The following is a 20,202-nucleotide window of genomic DNA, read 5'->3' as shown; positions in this document are numbered from 1 at the left end:
TCCTGAAGAAACTGCTGTTAGGACAAAATATCTGGTTTTGTCAACAAAAAAAGAGACTCCAGCATTCAGGACATCACTGATGAGTGAGAAGAAGAATAAATATTTGTTTGTCATTACAACACACATTCCAAAGAAATGTAACCCTAACCCTTCTACATTTAACCCTTCCCTTAGGGCTGGGGTTCCCAAAGTGGGGGTCACAAGATGATCCCAAATTGCTGACTTTACTTTGTCAGAGATATTTTTGTTGTAATATAGCAAATTCATGCCTTTAATCATGGAAAAAAAAAATCTCGAAAACTTAAGACTTTTCGACATCAAAAACGTAAATATATAAAATTAATCTAAAAATTTCTGATTTTTTTTGTGGAAATGTACTTCTCTGTGGCCAATATTGTTTTTTCTTTAACCTACAATGACCAACACAATGTGTTTTTTGAAATTACAAGAATAAAGTCAAATATTAGGTGTACAAGAATAAAGAACATCATGAGAATAAAGTCATATATGAGAAAAAAAGTTAATGTGATGCTGATTTGCTAAAAAGATTTTATATTTCCTTAACTGTGAAACCGATGCCAAAGTATAACTTTACAAGATGCTTAGCATTCCTGATTTTAACACAGGGGAAGAGTTTTAATCAAATGACTGCTTTATTCTCTCAATTTAATTACTTTGTTCTCGTAACGCCATAGTAGCAGTCTGCAGGATATGAGTACTTGCAGCATTCCCAGAGCGCAGGCGCGCTGCTCAAGCCGCTGCGTAACTATAAGTGGAGCACAATCACTGTAACCATGTAGACTATTATTGAGGATGCGAAAGGTGGTATTTTTTACACCACTTTAAGAGACCGGGCCCACATTAACAGGCCTATTTTTAAAAAGGGTTGTTGTTTTTTTTCTGCTCCTTTTACCCCAACCGTCCATTTGCAGACAGGGTTTCTGATGGGAAGAGGGACACTTCAAAAAATAACATTTCCAAAGATGACGTTTTTAAAAACTCAATTTCAGGTGTAAAGCCAGACTCGTTATCTGGAGATAATGAGAAACGGCGACATTGAGGCTCACCTTATCACTTTGCGTGCTGTAAATCACAACAATAACAGCTTTTTTTAAAGAGGGGATTTGACCCCCGGATCATTCTGTCCTGACTAATGTGTAACTGTGCCTTCTTTGCATTATTGACTAAAATTAAGTAATGTAAAGGACTTTGAATCCTCCTATATGTTTCGATTTATTTGATTATACACCATTTTTTTGGTGCACCATTGCAGACACAAATTACTCTTTTAAGCCAAGACTGCAGAAAAGAATTTCCTTATGAGTTTAGATCAAGTTAAAGTGTTTTACTCCACAGATTGTGTGATCTGTGGAGTAAAACATGCATTGTTTATGATCAGGAACCATTTATAGAGATGAGTGTCAGCGCATGCCAGATAATGCTTTGTAAAGTGAACAATCTTATTCTAAGCAGTGTAGAACTCAGCAAAGCTTTAGCAATGATCCATAAATAGTCAGTCAGTCACAACCTTTAGACTTTAAAACTGGATGCACACTTTATCTTCCTGCCTGTCTCAGAGCCTGAAGAGAGATTGACTTCTGTCTCCAGCCGGTGATTTCTAATGTTAAGGAACATTAGTCCGATCTGTTTTCTGTCATTAGTGTGACCTAGCAATGAATGGGGTCCTCTCTTAGCCATCCACTACAGCTGAGTCAGAAAATGGACTGAGTCAGACGGTGAGAGACAGAGAGAAACACACACAACCCTTGAGGATGTTGTGCAAGTTCACATTTTTTAGAACGATTCGATTGTAGACTGCTTTTTTTTGTTTGTTTGGGTTCACAGTATAATCTTTAAAGCTCCAGCAGACGGTTTTCCGCTTTGCCTCTGAGCACTTGCAGTAGACTAGCACCCAGCTTATCCAGCACATTTGATTTGTTATCATTTATGATTGGGCTCTGAATTCCAAAGAGAGGAACCACACCAGTCCAGGGCCTTTTGCCAGATAAAAGCAGCCGGCGCTTCTCTGGAGATGCCCCTGAGGCCGAGTCGACCAGATGCGCCAACATTCCCGCCTTCACCGAGCCAAGAAACCGGATGTTCAGTACCACAATTCAATGGGATCTGACCCACTTCATTAGGTCAAAAGTTCATCTCTAGGGATGTTTATTGGCACATGAACCCATGGAAAGCCTCCCTCCTCTTTTATGCCTTCTTCCATATTATCCCCTTAGATTTATGACAGGTATTTAGAACTTCAAATTATTTTTAAAAATAGTTTGGAGTTGGACTTAATACAGAAATGTTAATGCCAGATCACGAATGGACTGACAAGACTGAACATTAATTCTCAAATCCCTTTGTAATTTCCCTTTACATAGATGTCTTGTTCGTGTTTAATAATAATAATAATAATTTGACTTCATTGATCTCACAATGGAGAAATTCACTTCTGCATCTTAACCCATCCCCTTGGGGAGCAGTGGGCTGCCACTGTGCGGTGCCTTGGGAGCAATTGGGGGTTAAGGGTCTTGCTCAGGGACCCAAAATGGCAGCTTGTGGGAGTTGAACTCAGGACCTCTGGGACCGAAGCTCTGTGCTCTAACCACTAGGTCACCACTCCCCTAAGCATGATTGTTTACTTAATTTAAATATAACCAAGTTAACTTCTGATGATTTTTGTTAGATTCTAAGCTAATAAATATCTTAGAAATGACAAAAAAAAAACAGTAATTTCTCCACAATTGATATGAATTGGACTCGTTTGACTTGTGACGTACCCGAAGATGACGTCTGCTGTCAAGTGGCGTTCTATAAACTGGATTTACCTGAAAAGCACTGTGCTCCGGCTCCGCAAGGAGTACACAGCTCCAGGGTTTCTGCAAGTGCCATAACCTCTGGACTTCACTGTTCAGTGTAAGGAGAGACTTCATGGGCGTTAAACCAAAAAAAAAAAAATAAGCAAAAGCAAAAAGGAAACTCAGATGCTCGGAGTCTGCTGAACGTTTTGAACCTTTAATGTACAGTGCTTCCATAAAACCATTACTAAAAACACAGGTGGTAAAAATCAAATCAAAACGAATAAGTTACACTGTAGTAAAAAGCTCTTGAGAACCCTCTCTGATTTTAGCATTAGTGTGAACCCTATATGAAAATAGCATAGAAAGTATGCAAACATAGAATTCCGTTCATATATATTTCCAATCTTTAGCTAAATAAACATTTGCTTTTCCAAGTTTCCCTTATCCGGCCGGATGAAATGAGACGTGTTTGCGGCCTCCGCTTTTTTCACCGGCAAAAAAAATCTTCTTTGAAACTTTTTTTTTTTGCAACACAGTTCCCCTCCCCCACCCAAACCCAAACAAGAACCTCGAGACAAAAAGGAGATATAAATTAACATACCAAACGTGAACAGTCTGCAAAACTTTTTTTTTTTATGTTTGTTTCTGACTTGTACGCAGTCAAACAATTCACAGAACTCATACACACCGCTGACAAGATGCTTTAAACACACACACACACACTCACGCACACACACACACAGTCTGTGCATAGACCCAGATTTTAACTTCTAGGGTGAGCGGTTTGTTTGTACCCCCCCTCCTCCCTCAGGGCTGTGGTTTGTCCTTTAAAGGAAAACAACCCTTTCGCCCATTTGTTGCTTCGGCAGCTGAAGCCTGCTCCAGGCTAAAGGGCTTAACACTGGGATATGTAGCAACACATGAATCACGGTTACGATGGTCCAACTCAGTGCCTCGTTCCAGGTAAAGAGGAATCACGGGTCCAACCTGCCTGCTGGGAAAAGATGAAAACTTTTGTCTTCGTGTTGGCGCTTGAGAGCCACGTGTGACTGAAAAAGCTCGACGTTTTGATCGTTCGTAACGCAGCCGCTCCGGAAATCACCGAGCCAAGATCCAAACGCAGACTGGGACACCTTGTTTAGAGATCCCGGTTCTTCTTAAGGTCCTGACTTAAGATTTAATACTAAACACCTGTGGGCTTAGCGCAGTCGTGTAAACCCGAGCCTTCTGTAAGGTTTGATTGCAGGAGAAGTGTTTGTCAGTAAATGATTTGCTGTCATCAACGGGCATTTTAGAGAAGCTTGGAAAACAAACTGCGGCTGGAAGTTGTAAGGAAAAAAATAAATAATAATAATTGAGATTTGATCCAAGAGAAAATTAAATCTGTTGGATATCTAAATCCGTAACAAGGAGTGGGTTTTGTCGAACAACAAAAAAAAAAAAAAAAAAAAAGCAAACCTATGTCAGTTTTTATCATGTTTACAATCGGAGCTCGGGCTGCAGAAGACGAAAAACGAAAGTCTCACCCGATGTTTAGCAAAGGTTTCTTACTGATAACAGTCTTGACGGGCAACAAAGCTGAGGTAGAAAGCATGAGGCAGAAATTTCAGTTCAAAATAAACATTGAATTCTAGTTTCTAAAAGCTTGGCAGTTGATTAAAGTAAATGATTTACTGACAGACAACAGAAAACTGAAACGCGCTTAAGCTGAATGGCAAAACTTACATCGATTCAAACCCAACGAGCGCCTTGCATTATGTTTAGTATGTAGCACAGAGTGTTTCTGCCCTTCTTGGTCTCACGTTGGAGTAGGCAAGGCCCGGTTAACGTTATAAAAGCTCTCAAATGTCCCATCATAGCGATCTGAAGAGTGGGAGAGAACAGGCTATCATTGCTGCAGACTGCAGGTCAGCTGGCTGAAAGAAGGCTTCGGCACGCTTCCCTCCCTCACGAGAAAGACGTCTGAAAATATTCCCGACAGATTCTGTGCAGTAAGCACGCTCGCTTGAAAACTCCCACAAGGAGCTTTATTTAATATTTTTTGCTTCTGTCTGTTTGCGCGGCTCAAAAGAAGGATGAAATACAAGATATCAGAACTGCCAACAGTCAATCATGGCAATAACATCACATTATACTTTATAGCCTAAGGTTTTCTATAAACGCCGCCGCACTGTGGCATTTAAACCACGTAAAGACAGAACAGAAGAGAGGCCCGTGCCTGGATCGGCGCTATGCTTCGTCTACAAATTAAACTAAAGGCACACATTGTGAAAGCCAATGTGATGCCATGAATACTGAAGCGTGTTTGGGACCAGACCGGGCTGGCCGTCGTCTCGCCTGCGTCCGCAGAGACCCGCGGTCTGAACAGTCTGAGTCGGGACCTGCTATCGGTTCCAGGGCTGGCAGCGAGGCATCCGGAGCAGCGGCTTCTGAGCGGACAGGGAACAAAGAAGAGGGGGTCGACTTGTTCTATTGCACATACATTTCTGCCTTTTCTTCATTTCTTGGCTCCCAATGAATGACTTAAAAATAAAAAAAATAAAAAAATCACAGCTATAAACAGGGAGCAAGGAGCAGTTATTTTGTTTAAATACAAAAAAAAGAGGGAAAAAAAGGCTTAAAAAAAGCGCTTAAAACGGCAGCCAAAACTAGAATATAATAATAATAATATTAATAACAATAATTAGCAACAATATTCACAAAAACAACAAGAACCACATGTAACTACAGAAAGGGGGAGGTGGGGGGGGGTTGACCTGTTTATATACATGTCCATAAAAAACACCAACAGTGTAAAATTGATTGTCATTTTCAAATAAAGTTGTCATAACATCTAAGGCATAAACTGTGAGGAACAACGTGGGCTTTATAAAGGGGGTGATGACGGGGATTCACAGAACCAAAGCCCGGATAATAAACAGAGCGAACCCACTTCATGCTTCTAAAAACACTTTTGGCAGCTGTTGGTGCAGACGAGCCGTGACACGGGGGGGGGCGGCGGTCCGAACGCGCCAGAGTCCATCCCCGCTATCAGATAGCAGTCGCCTGAACGTCCTCTGATGCTCATCAGTTGGGATGCAGAAGAACCAGAGGTGAAAGGAAACAGAAGATGGGGGGGGTGGGGGTCCATCATGCCTGTAGGAACAAAGCGAGGCGGGACTCAAAGTGCAGAGGAAGGCTGCGGCTGGGAAAACAACAGGACGACGCCGGGAGGAGAGGCATGGCTTTGATTTCACCGAGCCCTGTGAGCAGGAGAGGTAACTCTTGAAAAAAAAAAAAAAGCTTTTCAAGCTGAGTAAATGGGACTTTTGGTGAGAAACGAACAAATCCCAGAAGCTCACGAGTTTAGAGCGTCCGACTGCGCCGAGCGACGGTAGTCCTGCGTTTCTACGCCAGCTGGGGGGGGGGGGGCAGGTACGTCTGCTCTTTAAAAGAGAATAAGCCGCCCTGCCTGGTGGAGCGGGTCCCTGCGTGCCGCCCTAATTCCGCCAGTCCTCGTCGTCCTCGTCGTCTCCGCCCGACGAGTCGTCGTTGGCGCTGTCGCAGCCCGCCTGCCGCGTTCCGTTCAGCTGCCGCGCCGCCATGGTGGCCGCCGCCTCGGCTGCGGCCCTCGCCGCGGCGCGCTCCTCCGCCTCCTTCTGGCGCAGGGCGGCCGCCTTCTTCTCCTGCTCCGCGTGGCTCTTCATGTGGGCGCTGCGGCTCTTCACCTTGTAGAAAACTCTGTGGAAGAGGTGATTAGAAAGTTAACGCCTGGCACGCCCGGTTTCTCCGGAGACTGGTAACATCGTAGTTACAAGAGTCTATTAAGGCGCCGTTTTTTTTTTTTTTTTTCAAGTATTAAGCAGGATTTAAGGTCAGTCTGTGCTGGTAGATGCAGTAACTTGTTATTTTGCCACACTTCAACCACAGTTCAACATATTTTATTGGGATTTTATGTGATAGACCAACATATACAAGATGCTGTCAAAAGTATTCGCTAGGGCTGGGCGATAAATCGATTTAATCGATTAATTCTAATTTACAATTCTTTAAGATTTCATTTTTGGAAAATCTGGATTTTATTTTGCCAATACACTCATTGGGTTTCCATGAAGAGAACAGCATGTGATGCTGAATATATGTTTAGGCAAAATTATTGTCAAAATATTGTTAAGTGGAAACTTTTTTTACCATAATACGAGGTACTTCATTTACTTATTTACTTTTTTTTTTAACTTAGTTTGAAGTTCACAAGTGCAGTGAAGCCTGTTCTTAGCTCAATGTGTAATACCACTAGCAGCAAATGTTTTGTTATATTTTCATTGTTTATAATGGCACGGCTACCATCTTGTTTTGCATGTTTCACAGCTTATTTTTAGTTGCACTTTGAATTCAGGTCAACTCCTTGACGAAATGCTTGACATAAAAGCAAGGTTTTAAAATAATTTCTTTAATTTCTTTTCATGAAACAAAATGGAGGAAAAAAAATGTATTAATCGGATTTGGTATGATAAAATCTGAGATTTATTTTTTAATCCATATCGCCCAGCCCTAGTATTCGCTCACCAATCCCATTAATCAAAATCAGATGTTCCAGTCTCTTCCAGGACCACAGCTATAAAAAACGAGCACCTAGGCTGCAGACTGCTTCTCAGCAACAGGGGTTCTGTGATGGGCTGCCTCCTGTGCAACGCGTCCAGTCATGAGATCGCTCCCTGGTATCCCACAGTCAACCGTGGGTGGTATTAGAACAACGTGGAGGTGATCTGGAGCGGCACCAACTCGGCCACAGCGGTGGGGCACACAAACCGACGCAGATGCTGAGGCGCAGAGGCCGCCAACTTTCTGCGGTCCATCACCACCGACCTCCAAACTTCACTGGGCCTTCAGATTAGCTCAAGAGCAGTGTTTAAAAGCGCTTTATAGAGTGGGCGAGCAGCTGCAGCCAAGCCATACGTCACCGAGTACGACGCAAAGCATCGGAGTAAAGCATGATGCCGCTGGAGTCCGGAGACGTGGTGGAGCGAATCGCGCTTCTCCGTCTGGCGATCTGATGGACGAGTCTGGGTTTGGCTGTTGTCAGGAGAACGGTGCTTCTCTGACTGTAATGCGCCAAGTCTAAAGTTTGGTGGAGGGGAGCCGGCCTTCGCCCCTTAGTTGCAGTGAAAAGAATCTCTGAATGCTTCAGCTGACCAAGAGATTTTGGCCAATTTTATGCTCACAACTCTATGGGAACAGTTTGGAGACGGCCCCTTCCTCACCAACATGACAGAGCACCAGAGCACCAGAGCACGTTCCATAAAAACATGGATGAGAGAGTTTGGGGGCGATGACTTTGACTGATCAAACCTGACAGAACACTTTTAGGACGAATAAGGCTACGTTCACACTGCAGGTCTTGATGCTAAATTCCAATTTTTTGCTGAAATCGGATTTTCTGAGGCGGCCGTTCATACTACTATTAAATGCACGAACGGTTCAAGACCGCAAAGCGACCTAAATGTGCAGACAACTGAGGGAGACGTCATACAGCAACGTGCTGTTAACAGAAATAATGGTGAATGTGATTATTTCTAGAAGTGTTAACTAAGGTTTTGTTTAAAACAAATAGAAAAAAAACACGGATACCGGCCGGCATCTTTCCTTGCTATTATTAGAAAGCTGTTGAGCAATGAGAGTCAACAATATTAAGACCACATCGTAGCAAGATGAAGCAAGAAGAAAGCAGCACAGCTATTAACAATGACCTATGGAGAGCTAGCTGCTGCTACTGAGTGTGGATGTGTAGTTGGAGACAGGAGAGTGACGTGAAAGACGGATAAAATGTAACATGAGCGTTCAGACTGTGGATGCTTTGAAAAATATCCGATACGTATCCGGGTTAGGACCGCATATGGAAGTATCACAGATCAGGTTTTTGGGGGCGGTGTAAAGATCAGAATTGGGCTGTTCACACTAGCCATTAAAAAAATGGAAAAGGGTCGCATATGGGCAAAAATATCAGATTTGGATCGCATTTCCCTGCAGTGTGAACGTAGCCTTAGAGTTGAGACTGAGAGCCAGGTCTTCTCATCCAACACCAGTGTCTGACCTCACAAATGTAATTCTGGAAGAATGGTCAAAAACACCCATAAACACCCCAGAACCCTGTGGACAGCATTCCCAGAAGAGTTGAAGCTGCTTTAGCAGCAAAGGTTGGACCAACGTCATATTGAACCGTATGGATTAAGAATGGGATATCACTTAAATCCATATGCAAGAGCAAATCTTTTTGGCAGTATAGTGTATTCAGATCCTTTGAAGAACATGATCACCTCTAATGAGGACGCGCTGAGCCCGTTGGGCGCTTTAAAAGAGCGAGAGCAGCCCTCGTCAAGTCACCAGGCAGAGCTGGATCGATGAGAGGCGAGATGTGCCTTATCTGCTCTGCACTTCAGTTGCTAGGACACAGTTGGCAGCAACAGAACCGGTGTTGCCAGAGGACAAGCTGTTATCCAACCAAAGCATGACAGGAAGGGTAATTCTTTCAAACACGGACCATGAAACGCTCGCCTCTGTTTACTGACTCATACTCCAGGAGGGCAATCGAAGCAGCAGCATTTCCTGCTGGTTCTCCCATCAGTAAGCAGAGCGCTAGCGGAGCGACACCTCTGATCACTGACCTGCCACACTTTTTACAGGGGAACTCCCCCTCCTGCCCCGTGGAGACTTTGTTGGCCGACGGAGGGCTGGGCTTGCGCACGTTGCCGTCGAAGCGCGGCTTGGTTGGCGGTGGCTGGGCGTGGTGGATGACCCTCGACAACGGCTGCTCCCTCCCCACCTCCTCCTTGGGCTTCATGATGAGGACGGTACCGGGCTAAAGAGAGGCAATGAAAGAGAAGTTTTTAGTCCACGACTTAGACTTTTTTTTTTCATTTTGAGTGCATACAGAACAAAATTTCATTGCACACAGCTTACGACAGTGTAGTGGGATTGCAGGTGGAATAAGGCAGCATTACAATATAAAGTGCAGCAGTGATCAGAATGTAACAGTGCAGGAGAAAAACAGTGTGTGGGAACAATGTGCAGAGAATGTTCAACCATTGTTTATGTGCAAAAAGGCATATGTGTGCAAAAGTATTGTGCAGTGCAAATAATATGTGCAAAAATCCAGTAAATGTTGAGTTGTGTACTATTTAAATGGATAATAAAAGTTCGGCAACGTAGGCAGTGCCAAATAAAGATGCAAATGTGACGCAGAGTCCAGTTTAGAGTTCAGCAGTTCAACAGTCAGACTTTTATCTGAATGGATGGATGGAAAATGGGATGGATGGATAATATAAGTGATAGAAGGGTTTACAATCGGATGGATGGATGGATGGATGGATGGATGGATGGATGGATGGATGGATGGATGGATGGATGGATGGATGGATACACGAATGCAGTGGTTCCCACACTTTTCTTGATGGGCCCCCCAGTGATTTAAAAGAAAGTTTTTATGCCCCCCTCCAACCAATCAAACCCCACTACAGTAAAACACAGAATAAAATAAACTGCATTCTTCTTTAAATCACAAAACTACCACTTTTAAAGTGTAACTGCTTTAAGTTTAATTGTCTATTTTACTGTTTAATAGAATTCATCAGTGCCATTAATATATATTTTTTTAAATAACCTCTCAAAATTGGTAATTTTTCCACTCCGTTTTTATCATGCTCAACACCCCCCAAACCACCCCACAATTACACTAAGACCCCCTACTTTGAGAACTACTGCACTAATAAATGTATGGACTCTTAAACGACCAGACAGACGAACGAAACATTTACAAGCTGGCAATGAGAATAAAGACCGGAGTCATAAATATTTTTCTACTCTCCAATTTCTATTTGTGTACTTATTCAGAAAGTAATCGTACACTTTTCCAGACTGCGTGCAGACATGTCTCCAAACACATAAGCTTGGAGACTTTAACAAAACAGCATATATCGGCAACAAAATATCAACAGGACAAGTACAAAGGTTTCCTGCTTAGTCACCGTTTCCCTTCACGGTGCAGATAGGTGCCCTGAAGGCTGAAGTTATTTACACTAAACTCCAGCGGGGGGCAGCAGATCCAGCGCCCGCACCACCAGGTTCACGGTTTTCACCCAGAAAACCCCTGGAGCATTGTGTCAAAATTATGACAAGTATGCTGTGGAGCCTTAGGCTTGGTCTATTTACAGTAAAAGGTGCACGTTCCAACATGATTCAGAGAGTATAAATGATTGTAAATGTGTTCCCGTTTCACTTAAAAGATTACTTAAACAACTATCCTGTGCAAAAACACATGGACTTACAGAAAATTAAAGGGGGAAAAAAGAGGTACACCCCAACTTCAATGGTTTTATAAAAATGTGTTTTGGACTAACTAAACACAATATGCACAATACGCTCATCTTAATCAATAGTTCTTCTAAAGAAGTGTTGGATTTCTATGTCTCATCACATATTTTTGTCATCCTGCCCATTGATTATCAACAATATAATTCAGGTCTGCAAAAAGCGAATCACATCATAAAACGCTTTAAGCTGAATCGAGTCCAAATTGTCACAATCGACTGGATTCAGGTTGACGGAAGACGAATTGTGATGGAAAACAGGCAATCAAAGGATCAAATTGCTTCTCAAACCCCCCCACTTCTTCATGCTGCTGAACACCAACACTCCCGTCCTGATCGGCTGCTACTCTTCCTGGCTCAATAAGTCAGACCATAGCTGCTTCATCCAGAGCTGGTCACTTCACACTTACATTCTCCGTGGACGGCAGCGTGTGTGTCACCCTGGTGGAACAGACATCCTGTTTCCTGTCAGCTGAACTGTCCCACTTCCTGCTGTCCTCCTCCTGCTGCGGCGGCTCCAGTCTTTGAGAGGCCTGCAAGGAAGAAAAGAAAAAAAAAAAACAGCAAATAAAACGCATGGCTCAGGCAGGAGAGATCCATCTTCCTGAGTGCCCATGAAAGTATTTGAGAGGTATACGTTTAGTCTCTGGTGGATCGCCTACTTCAACAGTGGCTTTACGTTCTTTTTTTGCCCTAGTTTAAAACGGTATGCACTACATACAGTGAGGATGAAGGGTGGTTCTTAATTGGAGAGACATGCTTAAAATCAGCATGTGAACAGAATGAGGTTGATTTTCAGGCTGATTGGCTCCGACCGGGGACTGGCTGGCCGCAAACACAAATATATTATATTTTTCTAATCGGAAACACACCATACTAAGCACTACCAGGTTAGGTGTTTACAACTGAAGTCAGAAGAGGCACAGAAATGTAAGCAGCTACTTCACGCAGAGAGAGCGAGATTTTATGCAGATAACAGGAAGGCTGAATGACGTACAGTAAAGGGACAGATCTTTTTTCTGTCCTGTAACATGCTAACCTGACTCTAGCCAGATTGATGTCGCTCCGCCTAGCTTCACTCACATCCATCTGAGACTGATCCATAGGAATGGCGTTTCAGAAGGCTGGGCCTTATCAAAAACCCTTGCATATGATTGGATAAGCCACTTGTCTGTCATCTTTATCGATGTGCTATTTCAACCACTCACACCGAAGCCAATCCGTGACGCTGTTGAGAGTGACGCAGGAAATAACAAAACTTTTTTTTTTTATGTGTTTGCGGCTCTAGTGGCACGCGTTTTATTGACAGTGAGCTGACAGGAAGAGGGGGAAGACAGGCGGCAAAGCGCCGCAGGTCGGAGTCGATCCCGGGCCGACTGTGTTGAGGACTAAAGGCCTCCTAACATGGTTCGCGCTAACCGCTAACCGACAAGATTTCCGCCACGGACGCGTCCCGGAAAACAAAACTTGCCAAATCCGGTTGGGAGAAGGGCAAAAACATCGTTTCCACCAACAAAAGCCTTCAGAGCCGTTCTCTGATGTTCTTTCAATGAAACAATATCAGATAGATTGGACAACACGGAGGAAATAGCATCAATGTTAACGCTTGCTTCCTCGATGCGAGCCGCCATTGTTGTCTTAATCAAAACAGTCTCACGTCACGGCCGCTCCTCCACTACGTCACATCTATGAAACTCCAGCCCTGCGTCCTGATTGGCCGGACAATAAAATTGGTTGGAGAAATCACTTTCTATGGGAGATGTCCCAGATGGATGTGAGTAAAGCTAGGCGGAGCGATATCAATCTGGCTAGAGTCAGGTTAGTAACATGCTGGGTTTGGAAATATTGCCAGCCTTTTGGAAATCAGAGTCAGAGTTATGGTAGGCATCTACAACCTCCAGGCAATAAATAGGTAGGCAGCAGCTTTAGTAACACTACTACTGATATTAAAACCTTGTTTTAGAACCGACTGCTCTCTCATACACACCATGTGACGTCACCCCTGTTCCAAATTTTTTTAACAATAACTCGTGATCCAACAGATCAGGAAGGTTAAAAAACAACTTTTAAAATATTGGCATAATTCAATTTTGCCAAAAAACTATCATTTTGCCTAAATTAACTCAACTTATGACCATATTATTCTGTGTTTTCTGAAGAAAAAAAAATCTTAGGCCATTATTTTAGGAAGGTGACGATATGTAGAATGCAGTTCTTATATCTTCATATATCACGCTTTTCTAAGAGAACTTAGAACTGGCTAAAAATCTGTTTTAGCAGGCTTAAGATTTACAAGAAACAGATCAGAAACTGGGGCTCCTTTAACGTTTATATTATAAGAAGGGTACGGTTATTGACTTAGTACCATGGCGTTACAGTCAAGTTTTTACCCTAGAGAAAAACTGAGACGGGTTTATCTACTGACTGCAGCATAGACAGCCTATTCATACAGCCGACGCTTTAATTATAACAGCTGTTGGGAGACTAAATGCTTACAGACTGATCTGGAACACAAGTTTCTAAAAGATTCATTCTGCTTTATTCAGGTTTTGTTTTTGTTTTTATCTTTTGCAGAAATGAGTAGTTTTTCATACCACAATTTAAAAGATTCAGATCTCATGGATCTCTCATGTGACTGACCTTGTGGTTCAGTTCCTCCTCTGTGGTCTTGCTCTCCAAAGGCTCGGCCTCGCCATATATTAGCGCTCCGGTGCGGCCGATCTTCACGTGTTTCTTGTACGTGTAATAGAACTCCACGCACTGCGCCACGGTCTTAGTAGTCACCTGTAAACCACACACGCCGTTTCACACTTTTTGTGTATTTTAATAATTAAGATGGATACTTTTCCAGATATTCATATTTTTTGTTGTGCAGAGATAAATTATTTTTGTAAGTATTAGTTTAACTACTATATTTGCCACACTCTTTTTTTACATTATTATTATTTACTAATAATATTGTTATTATTTACATTTATTATATTATTTACATAAAGAGGCCATCACACTTTACCAGGCAGCGTGTGCCGTTAGCATCACAGACCATTCATTCGCTCCTGAATGCGCCTTTATACAGGGATAACATGTAAATCTCTTGCCCCAGTGACCTTGTTCCTGTTCAGTGTGAACGTACCTTTGGGGCATTTATTTAAATTACACTTTGCTCATGACTAGGCTTGATAGGGAAACATCTTGCCACCACGGCAAAGTGAGCAGTACGATAAGGTAGGTTAAAAATAATAATCTCCAAAGCTTAAAGTCTCCATAACCATCAATAGAGACCATCTACATGTTTGGGAATGATGCAAAAAAAAAAAAAAAAAGCCTTTCCTGTCCTACGATCACAAACATAAACATGAGGAGTGTGATAAACGCCGCTGGGAGTTTAACCACAACTGTGTATATCTGTGATGCTGTGGGCCCTGAAAGCCTCTTTGAATTTTGACATTTTCAGTGAAATCTGGAGGCCTCAGCCTGAAAACTGAAAATATGTCTGCAAGATGTTGATCTGAAACATATGGTCAAAATAAAAGAGAAACCGTATAACAGACACAGAATTAACCTCCTTCTTTGGCTCTCAGTCCCCAGACCTAAACCCAATAGAAAACCTGCGGGGGAGCATAAGGGAGAACCCTGGACTCTGGGCGGTCCAGGGAGAGCTTGTAAAAGAAAGATCCCTCTCCCTCTATCTTCAACTTCTGTGAAATGTTATAAACGAAGACCACTCTGTTATCCTAGCTGTAAAACAGTTAGGCATAGGCAGCAGAGGCAGTAATGATTATGGAACTGGTGACTAGTTTTAAACATGGAATATTTCCCCACTATATAATTGTACTTAAAGGTATGATCGCTAAAGTTTTTCAGTGGTGTGTATTTTAAGGGGTTTTCTATTGTAAAGAAAGGCTGTTGCTCGTTTAAAGTAACCAAGATGCCTTACACTAAAGTGTCAATCAACGTGAAGTCTGCCAAACTTAAATTTATTCTAATCAGTAAATTTGCAAAGATCTTATCAGTTGTTGTTTTTGTTTTGTTTTTTTGCAGGATTTGATACAAAATTGTAATTATACATGTGGTGCACACTGTAATAGAGCAAAGACTGGTTGTGCAACCCACATAGCCATCAACACCGTGACGCTATAAACATGCACCAATTTAAATTCTGCTGCGCCTTCGTGGAAAAGCAAAAACTTTGCTTGACAATGACAGAGCAACAATCGAAACAGAAACGGAAACGCTGTTCCACAGTAAACTGTATTTCCCTTTCCTCCGCCCACGCGACGGGCAAAGAACACAATTTATCATGTGTTCCTGTTCCGCGCGGAAGATGATTCGGCGGCCTTTCGTTGCCACTGCGAGACTCAGAAACTTTCCTCTCCTGCAGAGACCAAGCGCACGCTCACGCATACCTGCTTTTGCACCATGAAAAAGTCCTTCTTGTACGCCGCCATGCCTTTGTTGAACAGGCGCCTCTCAGCTGCCGTCCAGCTGTCTGATCCTGCACGAGGGAGGGGGGGGCGAGCAGAGAAGAAAGGGAAAGAGATTTAAAAAAAAACAAGCACTTTCACTCTTCTAAAATTACGCCTGCATAAGAATGAGGCCGCATGAAGACGGTGACAAGTTGAGTCACAGCCCCCATTTTTAAAAAGCACACATGCGATCAAAAAAATAATAAATCACTGGATAAACAAAGGCTCTCCTTTCTTCTGCTTGGGATTAACCACATGCTGCATTCCCCTCCACCCTGCTTACATCTACCCTACCGGTCCTCCGCGGTCATCAGAGGCACCGGGACGCTGCCGCGGCTGCAGCCGTTTTGAGGCAGGACAGGAAGGGGGAGGAAAAAGCGGGGGTACCAGAGCGATGCAGGAAATTACCTGAGTAGTGGTAGCTGGACAGATGATGAGTCTTGGGGAAGATGGGATCTCTCAGCATCAGCAGCGACAGGGCAGCCTGCGGGGGAAAAGTGGCATTTAAATATGATTAGGGGCTGGAGATTTAGAGACAGCAAGAAGTCGGGTTAACCACGCGTTTTTGCTTCAAACGCCACAGTGCGGTTTATCTCCATCAGGGAGAAGAGTGAGAATCAACTCTGTTCTCTTTCAGAGAAAACCATCTGAAGGTGCCTGATTGTAGGAAGATAGGCAGTTTGAGCCAAACTGCTGCAGAGAGTGGGCGCTTTGACTGCCCCCGCCTGGGCCGCCCCCCCCCTCATAGTTTCCTAGACAACATTGGACCGGTGCTGGTCGCTAGGGCCCGAAATCTCCACCTGCAGCACCATAAAGCACTCAGAGCTCGGGATCAGGCTGCGAGGACATCCGGCCATGGACGTCTCTAATGCTCTAAGTGCCGAGTTAAGATCTTAATTCAAGCCACGTCCAGACAAAGACCTGGAGTTCTGATCAAATATCGTTTATGAGATCATTTTAAAGTCTTACTCTCATTACGCAGAAGCAAGTGCGTTAATAAAGATCTGTTTTACAGAGCAATTGAGTGTCGAGATTGAGTGTCGAGTTACTAAAAATACAAAAAATGTAAACAAACTTTTTTTTCCTTTATGCTACAACATTTTATGGGATTCAGATTTGCGGTTACTCAGCTCCGTTTATGGAAAGGTGGCGAGAATACCGAGAGATGAACTGAGCTCAACACGGAACGATCTTAAACGAGGGTTTGAATCCTTTTGTAAGCCACAGTCAGTTCTGTTTAATCTGAACAACATCACACTTGATATCTCGTACAATCCTCTCCTGTTGAACTGGGAAAGTACCTCGCAATTTTTTACCAATAACCATCCTTTAACCTCATTAGGATAGGTTGAGCTTCATGTTGCTTGTTTGGTCCAGCCACTGAAAAATGTCTTCAGTAGCCGTTTGATGTGAGCCACTGGTGTCATTAAAGGCCTAATTATGTTGCAATCAGAATGAGGCAGAGGTTTTTTTTAATTCTGCAGCCTGGGTGGGGCAGATCCATCAGCTTTGAACCACCATGAATGGCTGCACGGTTCTGGAACTTTAGGATTATTTTCACCTCGGTAATAACGAATTAGGTCTTTATCTTGACATTAAATCCTCCAAACCTGCGATGAACTGGCCCCTCGTTCAGTCTCGCTCGCACGTGCCTGCGACTACCGTGGCGTGCATGTGACGCATCACGAAAAATCCCTTTAAAAATCCAGTTTCACTGATCAACTGAACGCTGAAATGGCTCTCTGCAGCACACATCACGCTGCAGAGATGCCTCGGGGGGTATGAGCTACCGAACAGGTTTACTATCACAGTCATCTCAGATCACCACAGAGCTTCGGCACAAAGCAAAGTGAAAATCTATAGATCAGTCACTTCCGTTCGACAAGCGGAACGAGCTCATCTGAGGACAGGCGATGCCCACATTTACATGCAGGCGGAGCACAGGAGATATCGAATTAGGCAGGCGACGCTTGCAAAACAGATCTAGTGGATTTATTAAAAAACCTCATGTTTACATGTGGCTGGTTTGGTGGTAATTTCAAACCGAGGCAAGAAAACGTCCAACTCTGAATATTTGAACCGCTTCGCTAAAAAAAACAAGCTTTGATTCATGTGACTGTCTTAGTTCACACTAAAACGGCTAGAAAAATATATTTTTGCTTGGTTTCCTTGACATGACAGGTTAACTTCAAAGAAAGTTATGCCATTAATGAAATTTCATCACATAATTTTAGGGACAAATAAATAAAAAGCTTAAATACAAAGATGATCGAAATTGTAAAAAAAAAAAATTAAAAAAAAAATTAAAAATTGCTTTTGCTTACGGGCAATCGTCCAAAAGTTTTGTTTATATCGTTGCTACAGCTGTAAAACGTGGAAAAACGGCTGCAGGAGTGTCTATATATACTAGCAATGAATTCTACTGGTTTACATTGACCAGCCGAGGTCTATGAATGTTAACGTAGCAATGAATACTTTTTTAAAATGATAATAATAGTAATCACCTTTATTCTCATGGCAACATACATTCCAATGAAATCTGTTTTCTGCATTTAACCCATCCTCTTGGGAAGGAGTGGGCTGCCACTGTGCGGAGCAATCTGGGGTCTTGCTCAGGGACCCAAAGTGGCAGATAGTGCAATAATTAATAATAATAATAATAATAATAATAATAATAATAATAATAATAATAATAATTGAACTTTATTGATCTCACAATGGAGAAATTCACTTCTGCATCTTAACCCATCCCCTTGGGGAGCAGTGGGCTGCCACTGTGCGGCGCCTGGGGAGCAATTAGGGGTTATAGGTCTTGCTCAGGGACCCAAAGTGGCAGATTGTGGAAGTTGAACCCAGAACCTCTGGGACAAAAGCCCAATGCTCTAACCACTAGGCCACCACTCACCCCTTCAGAGTGCATTTTATTGGGTTTTGATGTGACAAACCAACACAATATTGTGCGCGAGTGTGGACAAAAGAGGAATAAAAATCAATTTTACAATTTCTTACAAATAAAAAGCCTAAAAGTGGGACGTCCATTTATATAGCGCCCCCTTAACCCCGATGCCCAGAAATAAAATCCAGTTCAACACATTGCCTTTGCATGTACTGTGGTCACTGAATCCCAGAATAAATACAGCCGTTCAGGGATACTGATTTATAACCTAACCCCGGTTTTAAACTTCTCCACATCAGTTCTGTTGTTTCTGTTTCTGTTTGTTCACTGATGTTAAACTCTGAGGCCTTCGCAGCACAGCCAGATTTCACTGAGATCAACTTAGACATGAAGATTTTACATATTAATCGGATGGCTACATTGGGAGAGCAACAAGAACACCAGATTTGCTCTATTTGAACCACATAAAGAAAAGCCAGGACGAAGACTTTTGAACTGCTCTTTAAATTTTTCTCAAACAAACCAGAAATGTTAGCAGATTTTTACATTCCAAACTTGTCGGACGTCTCAAACCTCCCCACACGGCAGGAAAAGCCATAGCTGCCCATTTTTTCTAGCATTCACACAAAGTGCTGTGCGCTGGCTCAGTACGGCCTGCTCTGCTGCACTTACCATTATGTCCCCTTTGCACTCGTTTAAACAATGGTGTGCCAACTCCTGGTTGGTGCCTCCTCCATGCAAGACACTGGAACAGGCCAGGTGCATGAGACCGTCCACTGGAAGAGACAATAGGATTAAAAAGCTATGACAACCACAGCAACTGCAGTTTCAGCATTTGTTCTGACCGCGTTTCTACGACAAAAGATGATTTTGATGATTTATATTTAAAAACAAAAAAGGCACATGGTCAGGTTTGTTTTACAACAACCATACAAAAAAACAAAACAAAAAAAAAAACAAAAAAAAAAAAAAAAACACAATGAATATTTAACTATTGTACACAAGCATCCTTAGTCTAGCATCAACATGCAGGTATTTTTACACTTTCACATTATCGGCTTGTCTGTCTCACCTTTGCCCTGGAAGTCTGGTTTTTCCTCCAGCTCGGACGGTGGAGCCCAAACCAGTTCGGCTCGATGGCGATCCAGCTCGACAGCTGACCTCTGCCTCAGCTCTGGCACCTCCGCCTGGTACCGCGACCCGATATTTATTCGTCTGGCGAGATGAGATTAAAGCATCTAAATCAAATACATCAGGGACTACAAGAGTTGGGTTTTTTTGAAACGTTGTTATTTTTTCCTGTTGCACGTTATGCTGTCTGATTTCTGGGTCAGCTTCACTCATAGTGGTAGATGGCGAGCCATGTGGTAGAGCTGTGCTCAGTCACCTATTTTCCTAATATGGGGCTTCTACATAATAAAAAAAAAAAAATGTATATATATGTCTAGGTTTATCCAAACAATTTACCCTTTCCAATCAGATCGACTGTGTTGGCTGCTGCAGCAACAGGCCAGTCATCCGCACGGATCTGGAGTTTTAAAATAAAACTCTTGAGCTTCTTTGCATATTAATGTTGTTTTGTGGAAAGTCATGAAGAAATCGGGGAGGCCCTCCTGCTTGGAGCATTAACAACTACAATATAAAAACAAAATAAACTATTTTCTACCAAAATATTGTACTTTTGGGAAATGGTTTCT

The 20,202-nt window shown here is 42.8% G+C and overlaps 1 protein-coding gene across 2 annotated transcripts in view; it reads right to left on the bottom strand.

Annotated features, from left to right (window-relative positions):
• Positions 1-6,068: 6,068 nt before the first annotated feature.
• Positions 6,069-20,202, bottom strand: part of mideasb (mitotic deacetylase associated SANT domain protein b) — a 31,390-nt gene continuing 17,256 nt past the window's right edge. For both annotated transcript variants that reach the window (XM_036150588.1, XM_036150587.1), the window contains exons 6-13: positions 19,578-19,720; positions 19,178-19,281; positions 16,018-16,093; positions 15,550-15,638; positions 13,784-13,927; positions 11,554-11,676; positions 9,443-9,636; positions 6,069-6,521 (exon numbers count right to left, since the gene is read on the bottom strand). In XM_036150588.1, the coding sequence (XP_036006481.1) occupies positions 6,281-6,521; positions 9,443-9,636; positions 11,554-11,676; positions 13,784-13,927; positions 15,550-15,638; positions 16,018-16,093; positions 19,178-19,281; positions 19,578-19,720 (1,114 nt within the window). In that variant the 3' untranslated portion in view covers positions 6,069-6,280. The remainder of the gene's footprint in view (positions 6,522-9,442; positions 9,637-11,553; positions 11,677-13,783; positions 13,928-15,549; positions 15,639-16,017; positions 16,094-19,177; positions 19,282-19,577; positions 19,721-20,202) is intronic.

The sequence above is a fragment of the Fundulus heteroclitus genome, chromosome 19 (assembly GCF_011125445.2).
Source record: "Fundulus heteroclitus isolate FHET01 chromosome 19, MU-UCD_Fhet_4.1, whole genome shotgun sequence".
NCBI lineage: Eukaryota > Metazoa > Chordata > Actinopteri > Cyprinodontiformes > Fundulidae > Fundulus > Fundulus heteroclitus.
The sequence above is the reverse complement of the archived record's forward strand: the minus strand, read 5'-3'. Positions and strand labels throughout refer to the sequence as shown.